Source organism: Thalia democratica, chromosome 4 (genome assembly GCF_965202585.1).
Source record: "Thalia democratica chromosome 4, ktThaDemo2.hap1.1, whole genome shotgun sequence".
Lineage (NCBI taxonomy): Eukaryota > Metazoa > Chordata > Thaliacea > Salpida > Salpidae > Thalia > Thalia democratica.
In genome coordinates this window covers 48,617,202-48,638,860 of record NC_139168.1, presented here as the reverse complement: position 1 = coordinate 48,638,860, position 21,659 = coordinate 48,617,202, and the positions used below count along the sequence as shown (strand labels likewise).

General features: G+C 26.1%; 1 protein-coding gene across 1 annotated transcript; it reads left to right on the top strand.

Moving 5' to 3' along the window:
- Window positions 1-785: 785 nt before the first annotated feature.
- Window positions 786-21,428, top strand: LOC145834344 (dolichyl-diphosphooligosaccharide--protein glycosyltransferase subunit STT3B-like). The gene is made up of 19 exons (XM_082941756.1): window positions 786-989; window positions 1,223-1,331; window positions 1,569-1,767; window positions 1,894-2,048; window positions 7,329-7,428; window positions 7,649-7,747; window positions 8,514-8,660; window positions 11,243-11,446; window positions 12,990-13,117; window positions 13,264-13,314; window positions 13,376-13,451; window positions 13,863-13,963; window positions 15,723-15,841; window positions 16,401-16,572; window positions 16,878-17,012; window positions 17,212-17,348; window positions 18,447-18,587; window positions 18,798-18,879; window positions 20,813-21,428. Exons 1-19 carry the CDS (start codon window positions 820-822, stop codon window positions 20,918-20,920), a joined length of 2,433 nt encoding a protein of 810 aa, XP_082797882.1. The 5' UTR covers window positions 786-819; the 3' UTR covers window positions 20,921-21,428.
- Window positions 21,429-21,659: the final 231 nt, after the last annotated feature.

Here is a 21,659-nt window from a genome sequence, read left to right as displayed (position 1 = left end):
TATCATTTCTAAGTTCTAACTGAAATTTTTTAAACTTGTTTGTATCTAACTTTTGTTTTTAACTTGCTTATTTACTTAATCAAGTTAACATAACAAGTATTGTCCACTAAAAAAGCATTGTGGTTAATGCTAATTTAGCAAAGTCATATTTGTTACTAAGGCTAACTCGGCTAGTTAACAATTTTATAGCTTTTTTGATAGTTCAGGGTTTTTTTTGAGAAACTCAGGGTAGGTTTAAGCTTATTCCCATCTCCGCATATACACTTTTAAAAATTGTTAATGTTTGGTATTATTGATTATTTTTTACTTGAACTGCCTTACACTAGTTTTTTGCTTGGCAACGCTGTATAAGTTTAGGCTAATGAAACCTAAACTTTCAAAACTGTGCACAGTGAACAACTAAAACACTAACTATATAATAATTAGCTTTTAGTACGAAATTAAATTTTATTTTTGTTAAATTTTATTTTTGTTAAGATTTAATAACATCAGCTAGTTTTTTTTTTATTTACAGCCATGTACTAAGAGTATTAAAAAACAGTTTTGAAAATAATATTAACAAAAATATAAACCAAATTATTAAAATTTTTAACTCATTAAAAGTTCTGTCAACAACTACTTACTTTTAAACAAACACTGCGGTAGAAATTAAAAAGTATAATTTAAAAAAAAAAAAAAATTACAGATTAAAATTATAAAGCATGTATTATTTAATTTTTTTTTGAAGTTTTCCTAATTTAATTTTAAAATTCACAATTTAATTACTTAAATGAAATAGTAGTTCTGAAAAAGTACCATCATATTTATAGTGTTATTGAAATGAGTCAAACAAAAAAGTCAACTACAAAATCAGATGCGTTTAACAATCCTAAAGCTATTACATCCTTAATTGCAGTAGCAATTCTTGTTGGTTGCTGTATTATTGGATTTGCATCTAGACTGTTTGCTGTCATCAGATTTGAAAGCATTATTCATGAGTTTGATCCTTGGTTAGTATTTAATTATTTAATATTTTTTACATTTTAAAAGATTATTTAAAAGAGGTGAATCCTATACATAAAGTAATCTTAGTTAAGTTATTTATCTAATAATAAAACATAGTATACAAAGCTTATAATATTTTTTTTAAAGATTAACTCATAATTAAAGTTTTTAACAACTATAAATGTTTACTACAATAAATCTTAATATATTTTTAGTGATTTGTTTTTATATTAAACAGGTTTAATTATAGAGCCACCCACAGATTAGATACTTTTGGATTTTATGACTTTTTAAATTGGTTTGATGAAAGAGCATGGTATCCACTAGGAAGAATAGTTGGTGGTACAGTTAGTTTTTTTTTTTTTGCCACCCCAAAATTATTATTTTTAATACTTTTTCTTAGTTTTTAGTTAGAAGTTATATTGTGTTTCATTCAAATAATATAATTATAAATTTAAATTACCCATTTTTAAGTTACACTTATCTAAATCCGTGTTATTTAAAATGTATTGTACACTTATGCACACTTTGAGAAACACTGCTCAAAATAACTGCTAATTTGTAAGTATAGTGTTTATATTTAGGTATATCCAGGATTGATGGTTACATCAGGACTAATTTCATACGTTCTTAAATTTCTTCACATCACTGTTCACATTCGAGACATCTGCGTTTTTCTTGCTCCTCTCTTTAGTGGTCTTACATGCATATCAACATTCCTTCTTACTAAAGAAATATGGAGCAAAGGAGCAGGACTTTATGCTGCTATATTTATATCAATAGGTTTTCAAAATATTAGTTTGAAGTATATGTTACAAAATTTATTCAAAATAATTAAGTATTTATTTTTCACTTTAAAATGACTTGTATAAATGTTACTATTATTGCTAATAAAAAATAATTTACCAGTCCCAGGATACATTTCTCGCTCAGTAGCTGGTAGTTATGACAATGAAGGTATCGCAATATTTGCACTCCAGTTTACTTTTTTCTTGTGGATTAAAGCACTTAAAAGGGGCTCCGTATTTTGGGCTTGTTGCACAGCACTTTCATATTTTTACATGGTTTGTTTACTTAATAAAGAATATTTTAAAGAATCAGCTTTATAAATCTTAAATTTGAAATCAAGATACTACTTCTACTTATTATTTGATAGTTTTTTTTTTCCTAATATTGTAAGTATAAAATTATACATTTTTGTTTTAGTAATTAATAATAATGTGTTAGAAATATTAATTTATAAGGTGTTAAATCCTAAACAAGAAAAGTTAGTTGAAAAATTAAAGCAACTAGTTTTATACTCAAATACTTTGTTAGACTGATGACGCTTAGCATACTTTTGAAAATTGTAGACTCTGTAGAGCTGTTCATATTTTATGAGCAGTAAAAAGCCGACAGTGTAATAAAAGTGCTTGTGTACAAATACAGTTGCTTTTATAAAAATGTTAACTAGTGTTTTTTTATGTCATTTACTATATTTTAAGGGGATAGAGAAGTCAAACATTTTTTTTACAAACATAAACATTGTCTTTTAATTCAAAGCTTGGAGTATATACTATACAATACTTTTTATACAGCATAAGAATTTAAATTAATTTTTGAGATATAACTAGAATTGTAATAAGAAATTCGATACAACTATATGAAATAAGCAGTTTTCAAGCCAATTTTCTTTAAACTAAAAAAAATCACTAAAATATCTCGCTTCCTTCATTTTTAAAGCAATTTACTTTAATTTTTCAGACTATATTGTTATACAAACAACTTGGAGGAAGCGAAATTAAAAATAAAGAAATGTTTCCCACTACCCGTTCATATTTTTTTTAACTTGACTAAGAAAGTATTCAAGCAATTGCTCAAAAACTTAAGTAGGAAATAGGTTTTTATTCAAAAAGTCTATTTTCGCCTTTTTAGTTTGTGCCTCCCATGAAGAAAAGTTGAACTTTCTAACTTTAATTGCTTGTATCCCTTAAGTTATTTTGAATTTTCCAAAACGGTAAAATCTAGCTAGTAGCTTAGTTTTATATGTAGGAAATAAAAGTAAATTTTAGAAGAGTTATTTACTCCCCCTATGTCCTTAAACTTTTTATGTACTAATAAATGATTTAATTGTCATATACTTGATAAGTTAACCTTATTGAAAAAGTTATTTGTTTAAAGCAATCTAAACTTTTGTACAAGCAAATAAAATGATTCACTGTAAACTAACAATTATACTTTGTTGAATAGAACTTGCTATCTTCTTTTCATAACTGATTTCGTTACTTTTTGTTTAAAGTGTTTTAGAATTATGCAAGTTCATCTGAGGCCAATTTTGTACTCAAAATTACCAAAAAAAAAAAATCTTTCTTTTACACCAAAAACTTGCAACAACTTAACAAAAATATGTACAGTAATGATATTATAATAGTTAAATTTCTCAAATTATAGATTTGCTTTTGCTATCGTTGCTTTTGATTTTTTCTCTTTTCTTTTAATGTTTATATAAAATATTTTACCTCAAAAATAAACAAAGTGTTTATTGTAAACTCAAAGTACTACAAACAACAATAATGAGTTCAAAATAAAAACTTTGTTTATTATTCTTAACTACAATAACTTTGTGTATATATAACAAAAGTATTTGAAATACTTATATATCTCTGTTCTTTTTATCTAATATGGCATAGTTCCAAACTCCACATATTACATCCATTACTTAAAAACTCAAAATTTTAGATTTTTTATTAACTGCTCTTTTTTATTCAAAGACTCTGGGATACTTTTAGAAAAATTTAAGGGTATATTGAGGATCATAGAACTCAAAAAGCCACTACCAAACTCACCTAACTTTTTTCTCTGCTAAAATAGAACCTACAATTAAAAAATAATAAATCTTAAACTTGTACCATAAAAAGATTTTAAATTAGTTTATTTTATTTTTTTGATCAATACTATACAATACAAAAAGTTAATGAAAAAAAATCAAGACTTAAGTACTTTCTGTTTATTTTTGTTGTACCTACAAGCTATTTTTGGACAGTAATATACTAGAATTTTATATAATTTTTGAACTGTAAGTAAAACAAAATGACTGCCATCAAAGTTTGAAATACTTTTAGGAAAAAAAAAACTATTTTAAAAAATAAGAAACACAGCTCTATAAAAGTACTAAGATTTTTTTAAATTCAGTTTCACACTTAAATAATTTTGATTTATTAGCCACCAAAAAAGTCAATTTACGCTTGACCCCTTTTGCAGCCCATTGGGAATTTTCACTTAAATTTATAAAATTACATTTTCAAAATAATTATTTTTATAAAAGTTTACATATATTAATTTTTATCTGTTATGAATTTTGTAAATTTCCCCTATTTTTTACGGGAACGGGTCTAAATTGCTCAAAAACAAAATTGCAGGAGAGGACTAAATTGCATAAATACAAAATTGCACAAAGATACTTTTGCACGAGTGGATAAAATTGCACAAAGACAAATTTGCACCAAGGGTCAATTTTGTACGAGTTACAATTTTGCACGAAAAAAAAAAAAAACTGATCAAGGGTATGGGTTAAAAGTAGTGATGTACCGGACTCACTATCCGGGTCCGGGTCCGGCCGGATATTGCCATTTTTGTCTGATATCCGGATCCGGCCGGATTCTAATTTGAAAAAAAAGTCCGGTTCCGGCCGGATTCTAATTTGAAAAAAAAGTCCGGGTCTGGTTCCGGCCGGATTCTAATTTGAAAAAAAAGTCCGGATCTAGTTAGTAAAAAAGAGTATACTGAAAAGTATTTTTCAAAAACAAACCCTGTGTAAATTAATAAGAGTTATTTTCGTCAGTTAAAATTAAACACCTACCGTGATTGGCTCATTTTCTAAACGTGACTAATTTACATTTGTTTACATTTAAACTATGAAATAAACATTTCATGAAATGCAACTCTTTACATATGTTATAAAATTGAAAACTTTGGAATACTTGCATTATTTATTGTTAGTTAAGTTAAGTATAAGTTGAGCTCAGAGAATATTTAGAGTTAATACAGTTGAATGTACGAGCCAATGAGAATCATATGACGAAATGTTTCAAACTAAATACTGATGCAACAAAACATCAGAACATGACAGGCAGTTTATATGTAAGCAGATAGTTAGTTTGGCGTGTAGCTTGAAGCAAGAAAATATCTTGAACGTTTTTTTGAATGCTTATTGTAAGTAGTGTTTTGTTTTAAAAAAGAATATTTCAACAGGTGTTTAATTGTTTAAATATTTAATCCAGGTTTATAGTTTAATAGTTTATTACAAATTTTACAGTTTCTTGTTTACGAATAGTTTTATTTAATTTTTATTTTTTTGTTTTAAGTCTTTTGATATAGATTTAAATAGCTTCCAGTTTTTAAAGTGTTACCAAAGTAATTAATAATTTTCTTTATGCTAGTATTTCTTGTTGTGTTTTATATAAAAGATTCATCACTCAAAACTGTCGTGTCTGATTATAGAAAGTAGTCTCAGTTAGAATTTAGTGTTTGTTAGATATTAGTTAGATAAGGTAAGATTTAACTATGATGGGTAGTATAATAAGTTAAGTGTACCACAATCAGTCCACAACTTTGCTACCAAATTGTCAACCTTTGCTAGCTGTTCTACTGATTATTAGATTAAAGTAATTTTTTCAGTTTTTAAAAACCTCATTCTTACTCAGGCTTGTTTATACCCACTCTAGCTAGTTTTATTGACTTAAACAGTGGCAACCCTACTAGTTTAAAAATTTTTGGGAATTTTAGAAAATCTTGGACTGCCTCAGGCTAGTTTAGTTTTATATAAAAACTCAGGCTAGTTTTCTTTTAGATTTTGAATAAGTTTGAGCTGATCCAGTTTTGAATATTTTGTAATTTTCTAGTGTATTTTGTTCAAGAACTTGATTTCAGATTTTTAATTGTAAATAACACCTAAATTTGTAAACTTTGGGGCTAGCTGTTCTACTTATTATTAGATTAAAATTCTTTTTTTTCAGTTTCTAAAAACCTCATTCTGACTCAGGCTAGTTTATTCTAGTAATGCACCGCACTCACTATCCGGGTCCGGCCGGATATTGCCATTTTTGTCTGATATCCGGATCCGGCCGGATTCTAATTTGAAAAAAAAGTCCGGATCCGGTTCCGGCCGGACTCTAATTTGAAAAAAAAGTCCGGATCCGGTTCCGGCCGGATTCTAGTTTGAAAAAAAAGTCCGGATCCGGTTCCGGCCGGATTCTAATTTGAAAAAAAAGTCCGGGTCCGGTACATCACTAGTTAAAAGTAACAGTGATAGTAAAAATAATTAATTAAAAAAAGAAATACTAACCGAGGGTAAGGGTTAGGGGTAACATTTATAGTAAAAAAATTCAACAAATGCAAAATTGTCTGTTTGTGCAAAAATAACCCTTTGTGCAATTTTATCTTCGTGCAAAAGTATCTTCGTGCAATTTTGTCCCCTCGTGCAAACTTGACAGCTACCTATTTATTACATAGTATTCCTTTACTAGTTAATTGATTATATACTTTTCGCCGCTTTACTAATTAAAACTCTTATAGCCAAATTATAGCCCATTTTTTGAAACCAAGATATATAGTGTCAATTACTAATAACATTTTATTGGTTTAACATTTGATTTGGTGTGTGGTATGTAGTTTATTGGTAGTTTGATTTGTAAGCAACGCCTTCCCCTTATAGATCTTAAGTACTTTTTGATTTTTTGGCCGGTCTATTGTTAATGTGCTTGGGGCTTTGGATTTTAAAATTATTAGATGCTCAGTTGATTTATAGGCTAGATTTGTGAATTGTTGCTGCCACATGTTTAAAGTGATTTTTGACTGAATTTGCTGTGGTGAAACTTTGAAAACATGATGAATGGCGGGTAGTTGTTGAGATCAATGTTCTGCAAGATGAAGATTTCTTTTAAAGTTGAAAACAAATGCCGTTTTGAAATTTCCTGTTTGATGAAGAGTGGTCTTCAAGATAGTGCCTAGAATTTCTAGCCAGGTTCTGAAGAATTTTGACAAGAGATGCTTGTTTCAAAGATTTGTTGTTTTGGAATGTATAATTGAAGATTGGTGGCTTTGGAATCATTGAATATTTTGGTTGTGAAAGTTTGAGTTTTTTCAGTTTGTGCCTTATATGGGTTTTATGTTTGTTTTAACACTGTAATTTGTTTTTTCTTTTTACGTTAGTGTCTTTCAGTTTAAGTGGCTTAGGTTTTAATGCCTAGGTGCTTCGTTTGACAATAAACTTCAATAATAATAATAACATCTTATTAAAGTAAATGTATACCTGACGTATATACCTGGTTTTTTGGTAGTATGTTGTTACTTTATAACAATCGCAGGTCTCAGCTTGGGGTGGCTATGTTTTCATCATCAACATTATTCCAATGCACTGTTTATTACTTATTTTGTTGCAAAGATACTCCTACAGAATGTATGTTGGTATGTAACTCATTGTTTACTATTTATATTATTCTACATCTAAAAAAATGTAGTCTTTTAATGTCAAAAGTTTTTATATTTAAATATTCATTATAATATGTTTTTTTTCAATATGTAATATTTTGAAATTATTTTTTTAAATTTTAAGCGTTTTTTTTAAAGATTTTAGGTATAGTATATTTTTGATATAGTTTATGTTAAAGCAGGTATATTTTTTCAGCTTACACGTCGTTTTTTATGTTGGGCCTTTTACTTTCTATGCAAATTCCATTCGTTGGATTCCAACCTATCAAAACTAGTGAACACTTAGCTGCAGCTGGTAAGTTTTTTCCAGGAACGTTAATATTAAATATTTTTATTTTTAATTTCATAAGCACTATATTAGTTGTATTAAAATTAAACATCTGGATTTAAAATAATAGATGGCCATAATTTGTACATTTTATCTTACTTTTTATGAGAGATGTTAAATAATTTTTACGTCAAATAGTTTTTATGACGCTGAGAGCTTTGAGTTAATGTATTATTAAGTTTTTTTGTTAAAATATAGTCAACTTTTTTATGCATGACATTTTATATTTCTAGTTTATTTTTAAATTCTTACAAACACAGGGTTGTCAAAAACCTGGAAACCCCGAACTACCTGGAGTTTGACAATTTAGTCAAAAAAAAAAAACTGGAATTTGAAAAAATTTGTAATGTAAATGTATTTTATCTCTCTATTGTTTGTCTTTTTAACAAGATTGTTTAGATAAAAGAATGATATTCGAGATTTTATACCAAAATAGTTATACGAGTGAAATGACCATCAAATGAAAACCCAAATTAAGCACCAGACTTAGATTTAACTTTAATATTGAACCTTTTCGCTTGAAATAAATAAACATATTAAAAAAATATTTATTTTTTGTGTGTACCCTAAATGATTTTCGTGCACGTGAAAATCACTGTTATAAACCACCTGTAAGCTTTAATTAAAACAAACAAACTTGATGATTTTCCTCTAATTAAAGTAGTTCTATTTTCATTAAAAAAAGTTGTTTTAACAATAAATCATAACTAAAAACCTGATCAATTCTTTACAGGAATGTTTGCAGTTATTCAAGCCTTAGCATTTTTGGATTTTTTCAAAAGTAGAATGACAAAAGACAACTTCAAGAAACTTGTTGGATTTTCTTTGTTGATCATGTTCGTATTAGGACTTCTTATCATAACGGGATTAACTTATGCAGGTAACTTTTTTTTAAATAATTTACAAACTATCTAAGTTTTTAATTATGATCATTTGCGTCAAAATAATTAAAAATTACTTTAAGTATGCTCATAGGGTTGTTCACTATTCTTTTTACCTATTGATTTTAGTTTTTAAGATTTTAATTTCAGTTACTAGTTACCTTTATAGGGTAAACAAAATGTATGTGTAACGTATAAGAGTAAAAGTGTTTAGCAGATTTCTTACAGAAGGTGCAAACTTTAAAATGTGTGTTAAAGTTAAATGTAGTTTAGTTTTAGTATAGTTGTTTTTACTAGTGTATTATATATACTTAAACATCCATGACGCCAACATTTTAAACATGGTTCATGCGCGTCAGGCTAAATCAGGCAAAATTATTTTTGTTAAAATGTTAGAAACATTTCAGTTTAAAAATTTTGAATTTTTTTCTAAATAAAATATGATTTTAGTAAGAATAAAGAAATATTAGCCAAGTATTAGGGTTTGTCAGTTAAAAATTTATGAGATTAAATAGAAATTTGGGAGTCAAATTAAAAAAAAAAAAAATTTAACTAGAACAAAAGTTATCAGACTTAAAATGATAGATTTTGAAATATTTTTTTAATTCTTTTTTATATAAATACAAGGTTAATTTTTAACATTAATTATTTAATTAAAGTTAAGGCCATAGGGGGGGGTAGAAGCCATTTTTTGACCAAAAATAACATATAGACTTATATTATAGTAAATTTCATAATCTTTCAGATGCTTTTTTTAGATTTTAAAAATATTAAGTAACTTTTTTTTTATGACCGGTTATATAAAAATATTTATATAAAAAAATCAAACTTACCAAAACTTTAAAGCCGTTTTTCTCGAGTTTTTAAAAACGGGCTTTAAAATCTATCTTCTCCTTCATTTTTCAAGCAATCTTCTTCAAATTTTCAGGAAATGTTCCTTACATTATGAGAAAAAAACGTTATTTGTGAATTTTAATAATTTTAAAAAATAAAAATTTTATGACAAAAATTAAAAAAAAAAGTGATTTTTTATCAAAAAAAAATTTTTTTTTAAAAAAAAAGGTATTTTTACTTAAAATTTTTTAAAGTCACAAATAAATTTTTTTTGTTATTGTATAAAGAATAGACTGTGAAAGTTTGAACAAGATTGCTTAAAAAATGAAGGAGGAGATAGATTTTGAATGCATTAGTCTTTTTTCGCCGTTTTAGTTTTTCCTTCCCCATAAGGAACCTGTTATGCGGCCCGACTTTGGCCGGTCATATCTCAAAAACTAATTCGAATTTTTAAAAACGGTAAAAAGCAACTTGAAGCTTAGTAAAAACTCTATAAAATAAGATCAACTTGTAAAAAACATGGCCTACCCCCCCCTATGGCCTTAATATAGTTTAAGTTGTTCCGAAAGTTTAAAATTGAGTGAGCAAGCATTCTAAAAATAAAATGTTAAATATGTCTGTAGCGGTTGTATGAAATTTTAAGTTTTGTCAACTCAAATTCAAATAGGCTACATAGTAACAACTATACTAAAAGACTCTAACGTTTCATATATTTATAAGCCCAAGAATTTTAGACCAACAAAAATTACTGAAAAATGACAGTCCTAAATCAAGGCATGTCTTTCTAAAACTGCAAAAATTTGCGTACAAATCCGGTTTGAAGCCTAATGTCCAAGTATTTACTAATGATCTAAGAAACTTTTCACGAGCTGTTTTATTTTACACCCTTTTAACTTGACTAAATACTAGTTGGTTTTTTATCGCTTTTTGAAACATTTTATGGAATTTTTATTTATTATACTAAAAAATTAATAATGTATCTTTACATTAGTTTTTAGTTAATTTTCAAAAACATTAGTAAACTGTATTTATTAGTAAACAAATGTATTGTAGGGTTTTTGAATACTTAGTAGTTTTTTCAAAAGTTTTTTGAAAATATATGCCTTTTTAAGTTTTAATAATAAAACGCTTATTTTATATATTTTTGTTTGAAATTAAACAATTAAAGCTCTTTACTTTAAAATTTTGAAGGTGATTTGAATAAAAATTCTAATTATACAAGAATTATTTTATAACTGACGAGCCTTCTTCAACAAAACATTAAAAAAAAAGTTTGAATAAATTTAAACTCTTATAAAAAATAAATTTATTTAAATTAAAAGATTTGTAATAGATGTATATTAAACAAGCAAATAATTTCCCTAAAAGTTGAATTTTTTGTTTAAAAAACTTAGAAGAAAATACATTTCCAGTGATTGCAGTCATTTGAATTTATGAGAAGGTTAACAACTGAAAACTCCATTCTATTCACTTGTATAAAAGTTCAATGAATTACTGAAATTATCTAAAAAGTTAAATATTACTTTATATTAAATAATTCATACTAATTTTTCATGTAAGAGCCAATGTGAAATTTTCTTAAGAATGTTAGACTTGCTTTAGACTTATCTAAATGAATTTAAAAAAATATGCTAGAAATTCATGTATCAATTATCATGTTTATGATTAGTTGAATTTAATAAGTTAAGTTTCAGTATGTTTTTAAACTAATTTTAAATTTATAATTTACATACATACTTTTTATTAGGATATGTGGCCCCTTGGACTGGTAGATTCTACTCCTTGTGGGACACAGGATACGCAAAAATCCACATTCCAATCATTGCATCTGTGAGCGAGCATCAGCCAACCACATGGTCATCTTTTTTCTTTGACTTGCACATACTAGCTCCTGCATTCCCTGCTGGTGTATATTTTTGTATCAAAAAAATCAATGACGAACGAGTTTTTTGTGAGTTATTTTTATGATACAAAATCTTACTTTTTTTTTAATAGTTTGAAAATAGTTTGGTGTTACTTAAAATGTTTTATTTTGAAATATAATATTTTTTAAAAGTTTGTGCAGAATAAAATTTGTCTCAACTAAAGGAATTAAAGGTCATGGAGGGGGTCGTCACTTTCTTACAAATTCATCTTATTTTGTAGAGGTTTAAATAAGCTAATAGTTGCTTCTTACAACTTTTTTATCTTTAAACAAATTTTCGAGATCAAGCCGATTAAAATCAAAAAATATAACATGTTCCTTAAAAATTAAAACGGCAAATGACTAAAAATCTACCTCCTACGTTTATTGAGATAAATACCTCAATTTTTCAGGAAATATTCCTTAAAACATTTTTCGTAAAGAATTTACAGCCTTTTTTTACAATAGACAACACAAATAGACAGTTTTTGGCAATTTTTTTGAAAATGGTTACGACATATTTATATAAATATTAAAAGGGTAGTTTTAGGTATTTATTTAAAAAACGTAAGAATATATAGCTTATTAAGGGCATAGGGGGTCCACCTTAATTTTTACAAGTTGATCTTATTTTATAAAGTTTAATCTAAGCTATCAGACGTTTTTAACCGCTTAACAAAATTCAAAGTAACTTTCAAGATATAAGCGATTAAAGTCGATGACCTCAGTAAGTTCTTAATGGAAGTCGCAAATATAAAACGCGAAAAAAGGCTATTTCACTAAAAATCTATCTACTCCTTTATTATGATACTATTCAACCAATATTCTTCAAATTTTTACAGTAAGTCCACATATATAAAACGATTTAAAGCAAGATTTTTTTATTTTGAAAATAAGAATTTTATTTAAAAAATAGAACCTATTTTTTTGAATTTTTTATTTAAAATTTTTGTTTTCCAATATTTTTAAAACCCAACATAGAAAGTCTTTTAAATTATAAAAGGAATGTTTCCTAAAAATTTGAGGTCTCTAGCTCAAAAAATGAAGAAGATAGATTTTTAGTGAGTTTTTAAACATCCCAAAAAATTGAATCTGAAAAATTTGCACTCCATACGTTTGTAGTGAAAACTTATTACAAAAACGTATATATCTCAAAAAAAAATTGAATTTTTTTTATTCTATTAAATCTGACCTGCATTTTATACTTTAAGCCAATGTTAGTTTTCTATTAAAAAAAAAATCGAACTCCCCTATTGCTTTTATTTTTTTGGCTTATTGTTTACTCCTTCCATAAGGAACTTATTGTACTCTCCGACTTTACCGTCTATATCTCAAAAACTAGCTAGAATATAAAAAAGCTGTAAAACGCAGCTTGTAGCTTACTTACTTCAAACTCAAGTAGTAAAAAAAGTTATTCATTCCCACTATGCCTATAAGTATTGTATGTATAAACAATTAGTTTTTGAAAATTGACTTGTGTAACTTTTTTTTAAATTAATAAATGAACAGATTTAAAGTAATTTTATGTTAAAACCATCATTTATAAACAATTTGATTATGACTAAGTAGTACTATTATAATTACAAAACAGTGATAGCTTATGCTGTATTTGCATCCTATTTTGCCGGTGTTATGGTCCGATTGATGCTCACTCTCACACCTTGTGTTTGCATGCTTGCTGGAATCGTATTTAGTAACACTGTTGGACATTTTGTTAAGGTTATTTTGTTTATAACAATTGCAAGCTACGTTTCGAAACAGTTTTTTTACTTGTAATATTTAACTTACTAAGGTTATAAATAATAAATTGTAATCATGATAAACTAGTATGATAACTGTTTTATTAATATAACGTAATTATTAAGGATGAAGAAGAATCTACAACAAAGTCTTCTGAAAACAGCTCCAGCATCCAAGTAAGTGTTTTATTCTTTATTTGATTAACTGTATTTTAAATAATGTTGTGCTTTTTTTCAGAACAATCAAGCAAACGAAATTCAATCATCAGTTGAAGAAGCTAAGCTATACGATAAAGCTGAAAATTTGAAGAAAAGTATATTTTTGTAGCTATTGTAATTTACTTAATGCATACTTCTTGATTATGCAGCCTAAATTAATGTTCTGTTTTATACAATTTCAGTATGTTTATATTAATTATTTTATCACTTGCTTACCTTTTGTTTGTAATGCAAGTTTTTTCTATCTGTTCATTAAATAACAGAAATTGAAGTTCAACATTTATTAAATGATAACAAGTTTGCACATAATTGCAGTCTTGTTATTACAGCCATGTTTAAAATGTTTATTTTTGTTCAATAACGAATGTCTCATTTTTAAAATGTGCCATTATAAACATCAAAATTAAAATAGTCATATTTATTTAATATGACTAACGCATAAATTCCAAAAACATGTGCAATCTTCGTTAAACTAAATATTAACTTCAGTTTTAAAACAAAAACAGGTAATATCAAGAAACAAGCTCGTTCCAACCAAACCATTTCAAGCAAGAAAGAAAAACGTAAACAGGATCACGAACCACTCATATTGAGTCCTAATATCAAGGTATTGTTGGGTAATAAGTTCCTTTACGACTGATTAAAATAATTTTACTTAAAGTATTTTGCTTAAAGAAAATGTCGTCAATTTTCTTTCAAAAAGAAAACTAGTTCAAAAACACTTTTAGCGTTTTATTGTTAGCGGATTTCCGTAAAAAGGCAATTAGTCATACATCAAAATTGAAAAGCTGTTTTTAATTGAGACAATTTTATATGTAAATTTTTTTTTTTAAAGGGTAATGGTAATAATAAAACAAGTTTAAAGGAAACGACCAATTTTAAAAACTAAATGACCATTTTTTAAGATTTGTAAATATGTAAAATAAAATTTAGTTAATTTATGGTAGTTAATGAAAGTCTCAAATGTTTAGAAAATGTAGTATTTTTTTTTGTCTTTAAACTAAGTGTTTAAAGTTTATTTTAAATTTTTTATGTGCTGGATACCCAAAATATGCAAACTAATCAACGTGGCTACAATCTTGAATTTTTTGTACAGAGAAGATTATCTTTGTATATATCCTTTTTAAATTCTGTAACATCATTTTATTTATAAGTTTACTTAAGTAATTAATGTACTACATGACTATGAAAATTTAAACTAATATAATTTTTCTAATCAATCTTTATAAATGTTATAAAACCTTATTTAAACAGCATATCATAAAAGTTTATTTTCTATCTTAGTATCGTTAAGCTTAAATGTTTCTAAAGTTTATAAATTTTATGTACATTTTCGTTCAAATGATTTTTTTGTTACAAAAGTCAAACAAATATTGTTGTATCTAAATTAAGATAGAAAATTAAAAAAAGTGAAGATGACCGATTTTTCTTTACATGATTAATAACTTGTAAAAGTTGTTTAATCATATTCCAAGCTGATGTACTGAACTAATGATGTTAATGAATGATAATAAATTGATCGAACGTTATGTTTTTGGAGATAAACAGTTGAAGTTTAAATGTGACAAAATTGTATGATTAATTAATAATGTTATAAACAGTTAAAAAATAAAATACAACCAAGTTCTTTGATTGCTACAAACAATTTGTAAATGAAATTGGACGCATGTAAAAACCACAACAAAATGTTTTTATTTGTTTTTAGATCAACTCGTTATTTTTTATTGATTTTAAGTCAAAGCTAGAAAAAATTCAGGAAAACTTAACTTGAAAAATTGTTTAATCAAATACGTAGCCATTTGTCTGATTTGTTGACTTGGTTGCTGTTTATTAGACATTTTTTACAGCTTTAAACAGTTTAATGTTGTTTAAATTGGAGTATATTAAAGAAAAATTACAAAGAATGTAAACATTCTTTTGGTGTTGAGTTTTGAATTACAATGTTGTTTTTTTTTTATACAAAACAAAGTAGTTGGAGCTTGACGGTAATAAATCAAAGACATTTTTAGTTGGTATTGTTTTTACTTTATAAATCCTAGTTGTAACAGTGAATTTAAGTTTTTTAACAAACTTTAAGCAATTTTATTAAAAGTAGATTAAATAAAGAATAATTATAATTTTATTTATTTGAAAAAATATATCTATAAAAATTCTTAAGTGTTTTAACTTGCTAAAATTTCAAGATAGAGTAGAAGTAATAATTAAAGAAAAACTTATAATGTTTTGTTTTAGCATTTAAAAACTCTATATTAATTTATCACAAATTTTTGTATAGTTTTAAGTTTTTATTTTTAATTACTTATTTACTTTTATGTATGGTAGAAAAGTGTTTATTTGTTTTTTTATTATAGTCATTTTATTAATAGATGATGGCATTGTTGATGACGATGTTGATTTCCTTGTTATTTGTTTGTCACTGTACCTGGGTTACTAGCAACGCTTATTCAAGTCCGTCGGTAGTGCTTTCATCTCATAATAGTGATGGGTTTGTTGGTGTTTATCTTAGTTATTAATGATAACTTAAGGTAGTAGTATTAAAAGCACTTATATAAATGATTGTTGTTTTTTATAGTGTTTATAGCTGATTAGTTATTTAACATTTAAATTATATTAAATAAGATAGTAATAGAAATAAGCTACTTAGATTTTTAATATTTTTAACTTGACATTTTTTATCTATTTTTTACAGGTTAGACCTGCTAATAGTTTATACACGTTAACGAGATAAACGTAAAAAACGGCAGTCTTACTAAACACCATTTCATGAAACAATTATTTACATTAATTACAAGTTTTATCCTGTTTTTAACACCCCCTATGTATTGGTATAAAGTATCTAAATATAATATAATAACTGAAATTTATAACAAAAAACTCTACATAAGGAGTCGGCAGGTATTTTGTGGTCGCAGACCAAATTTTGAAAATAAAAGTATTCATTTAATTATATATATTCAAATATATAAGTAGAAGTTAATCTGAATAAAAATATTTCTAGATAAAATAAAATATTTTTTTATCAAATAAAGTATTTTTATTTTTAGTTCTCGTAATATCTTGGACGATTTTAGAGAAGCATACCGCTGGTTGAACCAAAACACTGAAGACAGTGCCACTGTAATGTCGTGGTGGGATTACGGTTACCAGATAGCTGGTATGGCAAATAGAACGACCATTGTGGACAACAACACGTGGAATAACTCGCACATTGCTCTCGTAATATTTTATCTTTAATATTGTGTTTAATTATGATAATTATGTGTTATTAAGTTTTAACAATTTTAACTACGCAATACTCAAAAATAATTTCAAAAGTTTCTTCGTCTTCTTTAAAATTTATCCTTTTAAGTTTTTATTAAAAAAGAACAAAAATTAATTATTGAATACTTGAACAAGTCGCTGTTTCAAAATAAGAGTTTACTAAAATTTTCATTGCAATAAAGTATCTATATTTAGATATATAAGTCAATTGAATAAGATTTAAAAGCTGAACTTTAAAAAAAATCGTTTAAATTAATAAGGTTGGTAAAGCTATGGCGTCCACAGAAGACAAATCAATAGAAATAATGCGAGAATTGAATGTTGATTACGTGCTAGTTATTTTCGGTGGAATGATTGGTTACAGTGGAGATGATATCAACAAGTTTCTTTGGATGGTTTATTTTACTTTCAATATTCTCACATTCAAAAATAAAATGTTTTAACTTTACTTTCTTTTCATTATCACTTTAAATTTATATAAATATTTAAACAAATAAGTAAAAATTTTTAACTCTTTAAATTACTTTAAAAAAAAACATTCATTATAAATCAGGTTAACTACTTGATAGTATGTCAAATTTATAAATTCTTAAGGTTCGTATTGCTGAAGGTGAACACCCTAAAGATATAAAGGAGTCCAACTATTACACTTCAAACGGAGAGTTCCGAGTTGACGCTGGTGGCTCGAAAACTCTTCTCAATTCGCTAATGTACAAGATGTGCTACTACAGGTTAACATGCACTAATTGTTTGCATTTATAAAGTACTAGCAAAATACATATGATAAGCTATTTTTACATAGAAACTGTAAAGCAATAAACTGTGCTTATGTAGACGAAAGATTAGACCTATATAAAAAGATTCTTTATAATTAGAATACTTTGAAGTATCCATTACTACTTAAAATATTTTTAATAAGTTTATGTCTTCAGTCATTTAATATTCACCAACTTTTTGTATATTGATCCAATTTAAGAGTATAAATAGTATTAAAGAATCAAATATTTTTATACTCTGATAGTATAAGTTATTCAAAAAAAATTATATATTATATAACTTAAATAATGGACACAGTTTATTTTCCTAATCAAAGTATCTTCAATTTACCTAAGTTTTACTAACGTAAAGTAATGCAATTTATCTGTTAAAAACCCATACATTAAATATTAGATACATAAATAGTTTGTTATCATTAGTTTGTTGTTATAAAAGTGTTTTAAAGTCTTACATATTTTCCTAAATATTATAAGTCAATATTTTAGACTTAACTTCTGTTCTGAGAATCCTTGAATTTTAGTTTTCTAAAAATTCGACATTTTTTTTATTTATGTTTAATTTTTTAGTATTACAGTATGGTTGTTGACAATTAAAAGTTTTTATGTTTGATAATATAAAAGTTAAATCAAAATAATTAATGTATATACAACTCTTCACACTTCAACTCAGTTTTTACAAACATGTATGATATATGTTTATTTTGTCATCGCTGTAGTCAAATGTAATGTGTAATGAACATAGTTTACGGTTTTTTTGTTAGAAACTTTTTTTTTGGTACTTTTTATTTCTTTATTGGTGTTAATTCGTTAATAAAGTTTTTTTAGCATTTTTAAAGTTTTCTAAATTATTAGATGTCATTGATTATTTAAAATAATATTCTCTTTAACTGGTTAATCACTAAAATATCCTTTAGTACCTTTAAAAAAACTTAGTTTAATATATATATATATATATATGTATGTATACATTTGTTTTAAACTATGTGCCTAAATGTAATTAATTATGCTCTATTTTACATAAGCTTTCGATTTTACAGTCGTAACAAATTTCAGATTTGGAGAGTTGCAGTTGGATTACCACCACCCGAGTGGTTACGATAGAACTAGAAACGTGGAAATTGGCAACAAGGACATATCATTCGAACATCTAGAAGAAGCTTACACTACTGAGCATTGGCTTGTCAGAATTTACCGGTATTTTAGTTTCTAAAGCGTTTTTGGTCAAGTTAATTAATTAAATTGTAGATTTACTTCAATTTAAGTATTTTTGAATTGTCATGTACTATTTGAGCTCGTCTATGTTAACAAGTTTAGTTCATGTATATATGTGTTAACCTGTACAACTTTTTTTTTATTTACTTTTAAAATACTATGAAGAAGAAAAACATTTTAGTATTTTTACAGTGTTAAGAAGGAATCTAATAAAGTAAGACTCGACAATAAACCAGTTTCCAAAAAGTATAAGAAAAAGTATGTCTCAAAAAAGGTTTGTAAAATATAATGTTATGTATTTATACGAAATTTCACATTTTTATACCTGAGTTTATGAATTTATATACCTGAAAATACTTTACCTAAGTGTGCATATCTAAGAAAATGATTTTATAACGAATTTTCATTCGTTTGAGTTTATTTCACTTATATGCTTGAATTTATTACATTTTTGTTTCAGTGCTAAAGTTTGAACTTGTTTAATCATTTAAATGCATCAAATGTTGAATCATGTAGAATCTTTGAGTATATTTATAAAATCGAACAAATATAAGTCACTTTTAAAACTGGTTCAGTTCGGATTTTTTTTACTGTATCTTAAGCTCTTTTGTAGTTTTAAATATTATGAAGTACTGCGAATTCACTTTTTTTACAAAGTATCTTACTTTTGTAGATTTTTTTTAATTCGCTGTAGTTATCAAAATTTCTGAGGTATTTTATACCAAATTAAAACAGTTTTTAATTTACTTCACTGGATTTTTTCAAATAACATCATCGTGTAAAAGTTGTCCAAACAAGTATTTCAGTCAGTATTTAGGTTGAGCTATTTAGTTTCTAAGCTGTTTTTTTTTTATTAAATTAAACATGTTAATATTGTATAAAAATTACTACAGCGAAAAGTTTTCATGAAATCCTTACTTAAACTTTGAAGAATAACTCCTTGTTGAATTAAGTGAATTTAATAACAATGTAAAATATCGAAACAAGTATATACATATAAACTAAAATGAGCTAAAGGGTTGCAAATGTTCTGAAAGCAGGGTCGTCACTTTACCTAGAAACCTTTAAAAACCTGGAATTTGACAATTAAGGCAAAAAAACAGGAAAAACCTGTAATTTTAACAATCTTCACATGTTTAGTAGTAAAATTTAGATTTGAAAATTAAAATTAGGATTAAAAGAACATATTTAAAGTAGCTTTACAGTATGTTTTCAATGTTTTTATACTATTTAACACAGTTTCTTACCTTTAACTTATCTCTAAACTATAAATAGACCCAAAAATGTGTACTTTTAAAAACCTGGAAAAAGTTTTGAAAAAACGAGTGGCAACCCTGTGAAAGGTTCATCATTGGCTTGGTGTAATCAAACCAACTGCAACTTTAATGATTGCTACTGACTAAATCAATTAAGCTACATACTCTTCTGATTTAGCAATCAACCTAGGATCATTTGCTAACATTAGATCACCAAGTTTGTCATGCGCACATTGAAACAGTTGTATGCATGCATTCTAGCTGCTTATGTTTGAACCAGTTTTGAATGCCCCCCACCTACAAATGAACGCAAGCCATGTTTCTTGGCTGACCCCACGGTCAACTCTTGGCCGAATTAGTTGAGGTTCATTTGGCATTAATACACTTTTTGATGAACCATAATTCTTTTTACTGTCAACTTTATGTAGGTCCAGAAGCCTGAAAACTAACTCACATGATTCATCTGGCGTTTAGTAGCTTCATTCTTGAATTGGGCACTTTATCACAACCATAATAAGATATTTTACATGAAGAATAACTCGTTGTTGAATTAAGTGAATTTAATTACAATGTAAAATATCTTAACCAAGTATAAACATATAAACTAAAATGAGTTAAAGCTCAACAATTCTACAAACTTAGTGCAAAATTTTGTTTTTTTATTTTAATAAAATCCTAGTTTTATCATGTTGTTAAATGCTTAAAAAAAAATTATTGATAATAATAAGCATAAATTTTTAAATTAAGACTCTATTAACAAACAATATATCTACAAAGTTCCATTAATTTATGTTTGGGCTAAGAAGGGCTTATTAAAAATTAGTATGCTATCTGTCAGCCGTTTTAATTTATATTTTGGAGTTGTTTCGCTTACTCAAACTTGTTAAAATTACTTCAAAGTGAGTCTAAACTTAATTATTTATAGCCTTAATAATATTGAGATTTTTTTAGACAAGTAGGCGTAAGCGCGGTGCCATTAGAAACAAGCCTGTAACTAAAAAAGGCCTACGAAGCAGAAGATTATCCGTGAAGAAAAGGCGAAAATCTACTAGAAAATAATTTGATAAAGTTGTTTTAATAACTCTTTGCTTCAGTACTTCTTGTAAAATAAATTGCTTCATCAGTAAATTCTAAAAGTAGCAGATATTATTAACCTAAATATTTTTTGACTTTGTATAAATCATATTAGATTACTTAGATATTATTATACAGATATGCTCAGAAAAATTTTAGTATTAAAAAGTTGTTGATAGGTTTGTTATGTATTAATAAAATACTTTTTGGAATTAAGCTAATGAAGTCTATAATTTTCCCAGGTTATTCCATTTATAAATTGTTTAAGTTTTTATAGTCCATAAGTACTATTATCGTTTTCTTTTTTAGTATTATAAGCTGTCTTTCTTTTGGTCACAATTTTATAGAAACGTTTTTATAGCTGCAACTTGACTTTCTAAATTTATTTTATAACCTAAATATTCTACTTTTTAGGCAATTTTTTAAAACTTTTACTAAACTTAACTAATATTTTAGTTTTTTCATCATTGTATTATTTAATTCTACACACATTCAATTTATATGCATCTACTTTTGAAGTTCTCTTCAAGAATGTTTTGTGATAAGTTTAAAAGTTTCTCTTTGTGAGTTGGTCGAAAATTTGAGAGATTTTTTGCAATAAATTTTGTTTAGAAATACTTTTCATATTTTTAATTTCCTAATTTTTTTTGATGACACCTATCTTATTAATTTAACTTTTGATACGAAAAAGATAAAGCATAGTTAAGGTAACTAAAAAAGTATT

What these genes read in the sequence shown, in the direction of transcription:
- LOC145834344 (XM_082941756.1), top strand. Translation starts at nt 820, where the DNA reads ATGAGTCAAACAAAAAAGTCAACTACAAAATCAGATGCGTTTAACAAT. An exon ending in GAAGAATAGTTGGTGGTACA is followed by an intron (nt 1,332 to 1,568) that starts GTTAGTTTTTTT and finishes GTTTATATTTAG; the next exon opens with GTATATCCAGGATTGATGGT. An exon ending in AACGGGATTAACTTATGCAG is followed by an intron (nt 8,661 to 11,242) that starts GTAACTTTTTTT and finishes ACTTTTTATTAG; the next exon opens with GATATGTGGCCCCTTGGACT.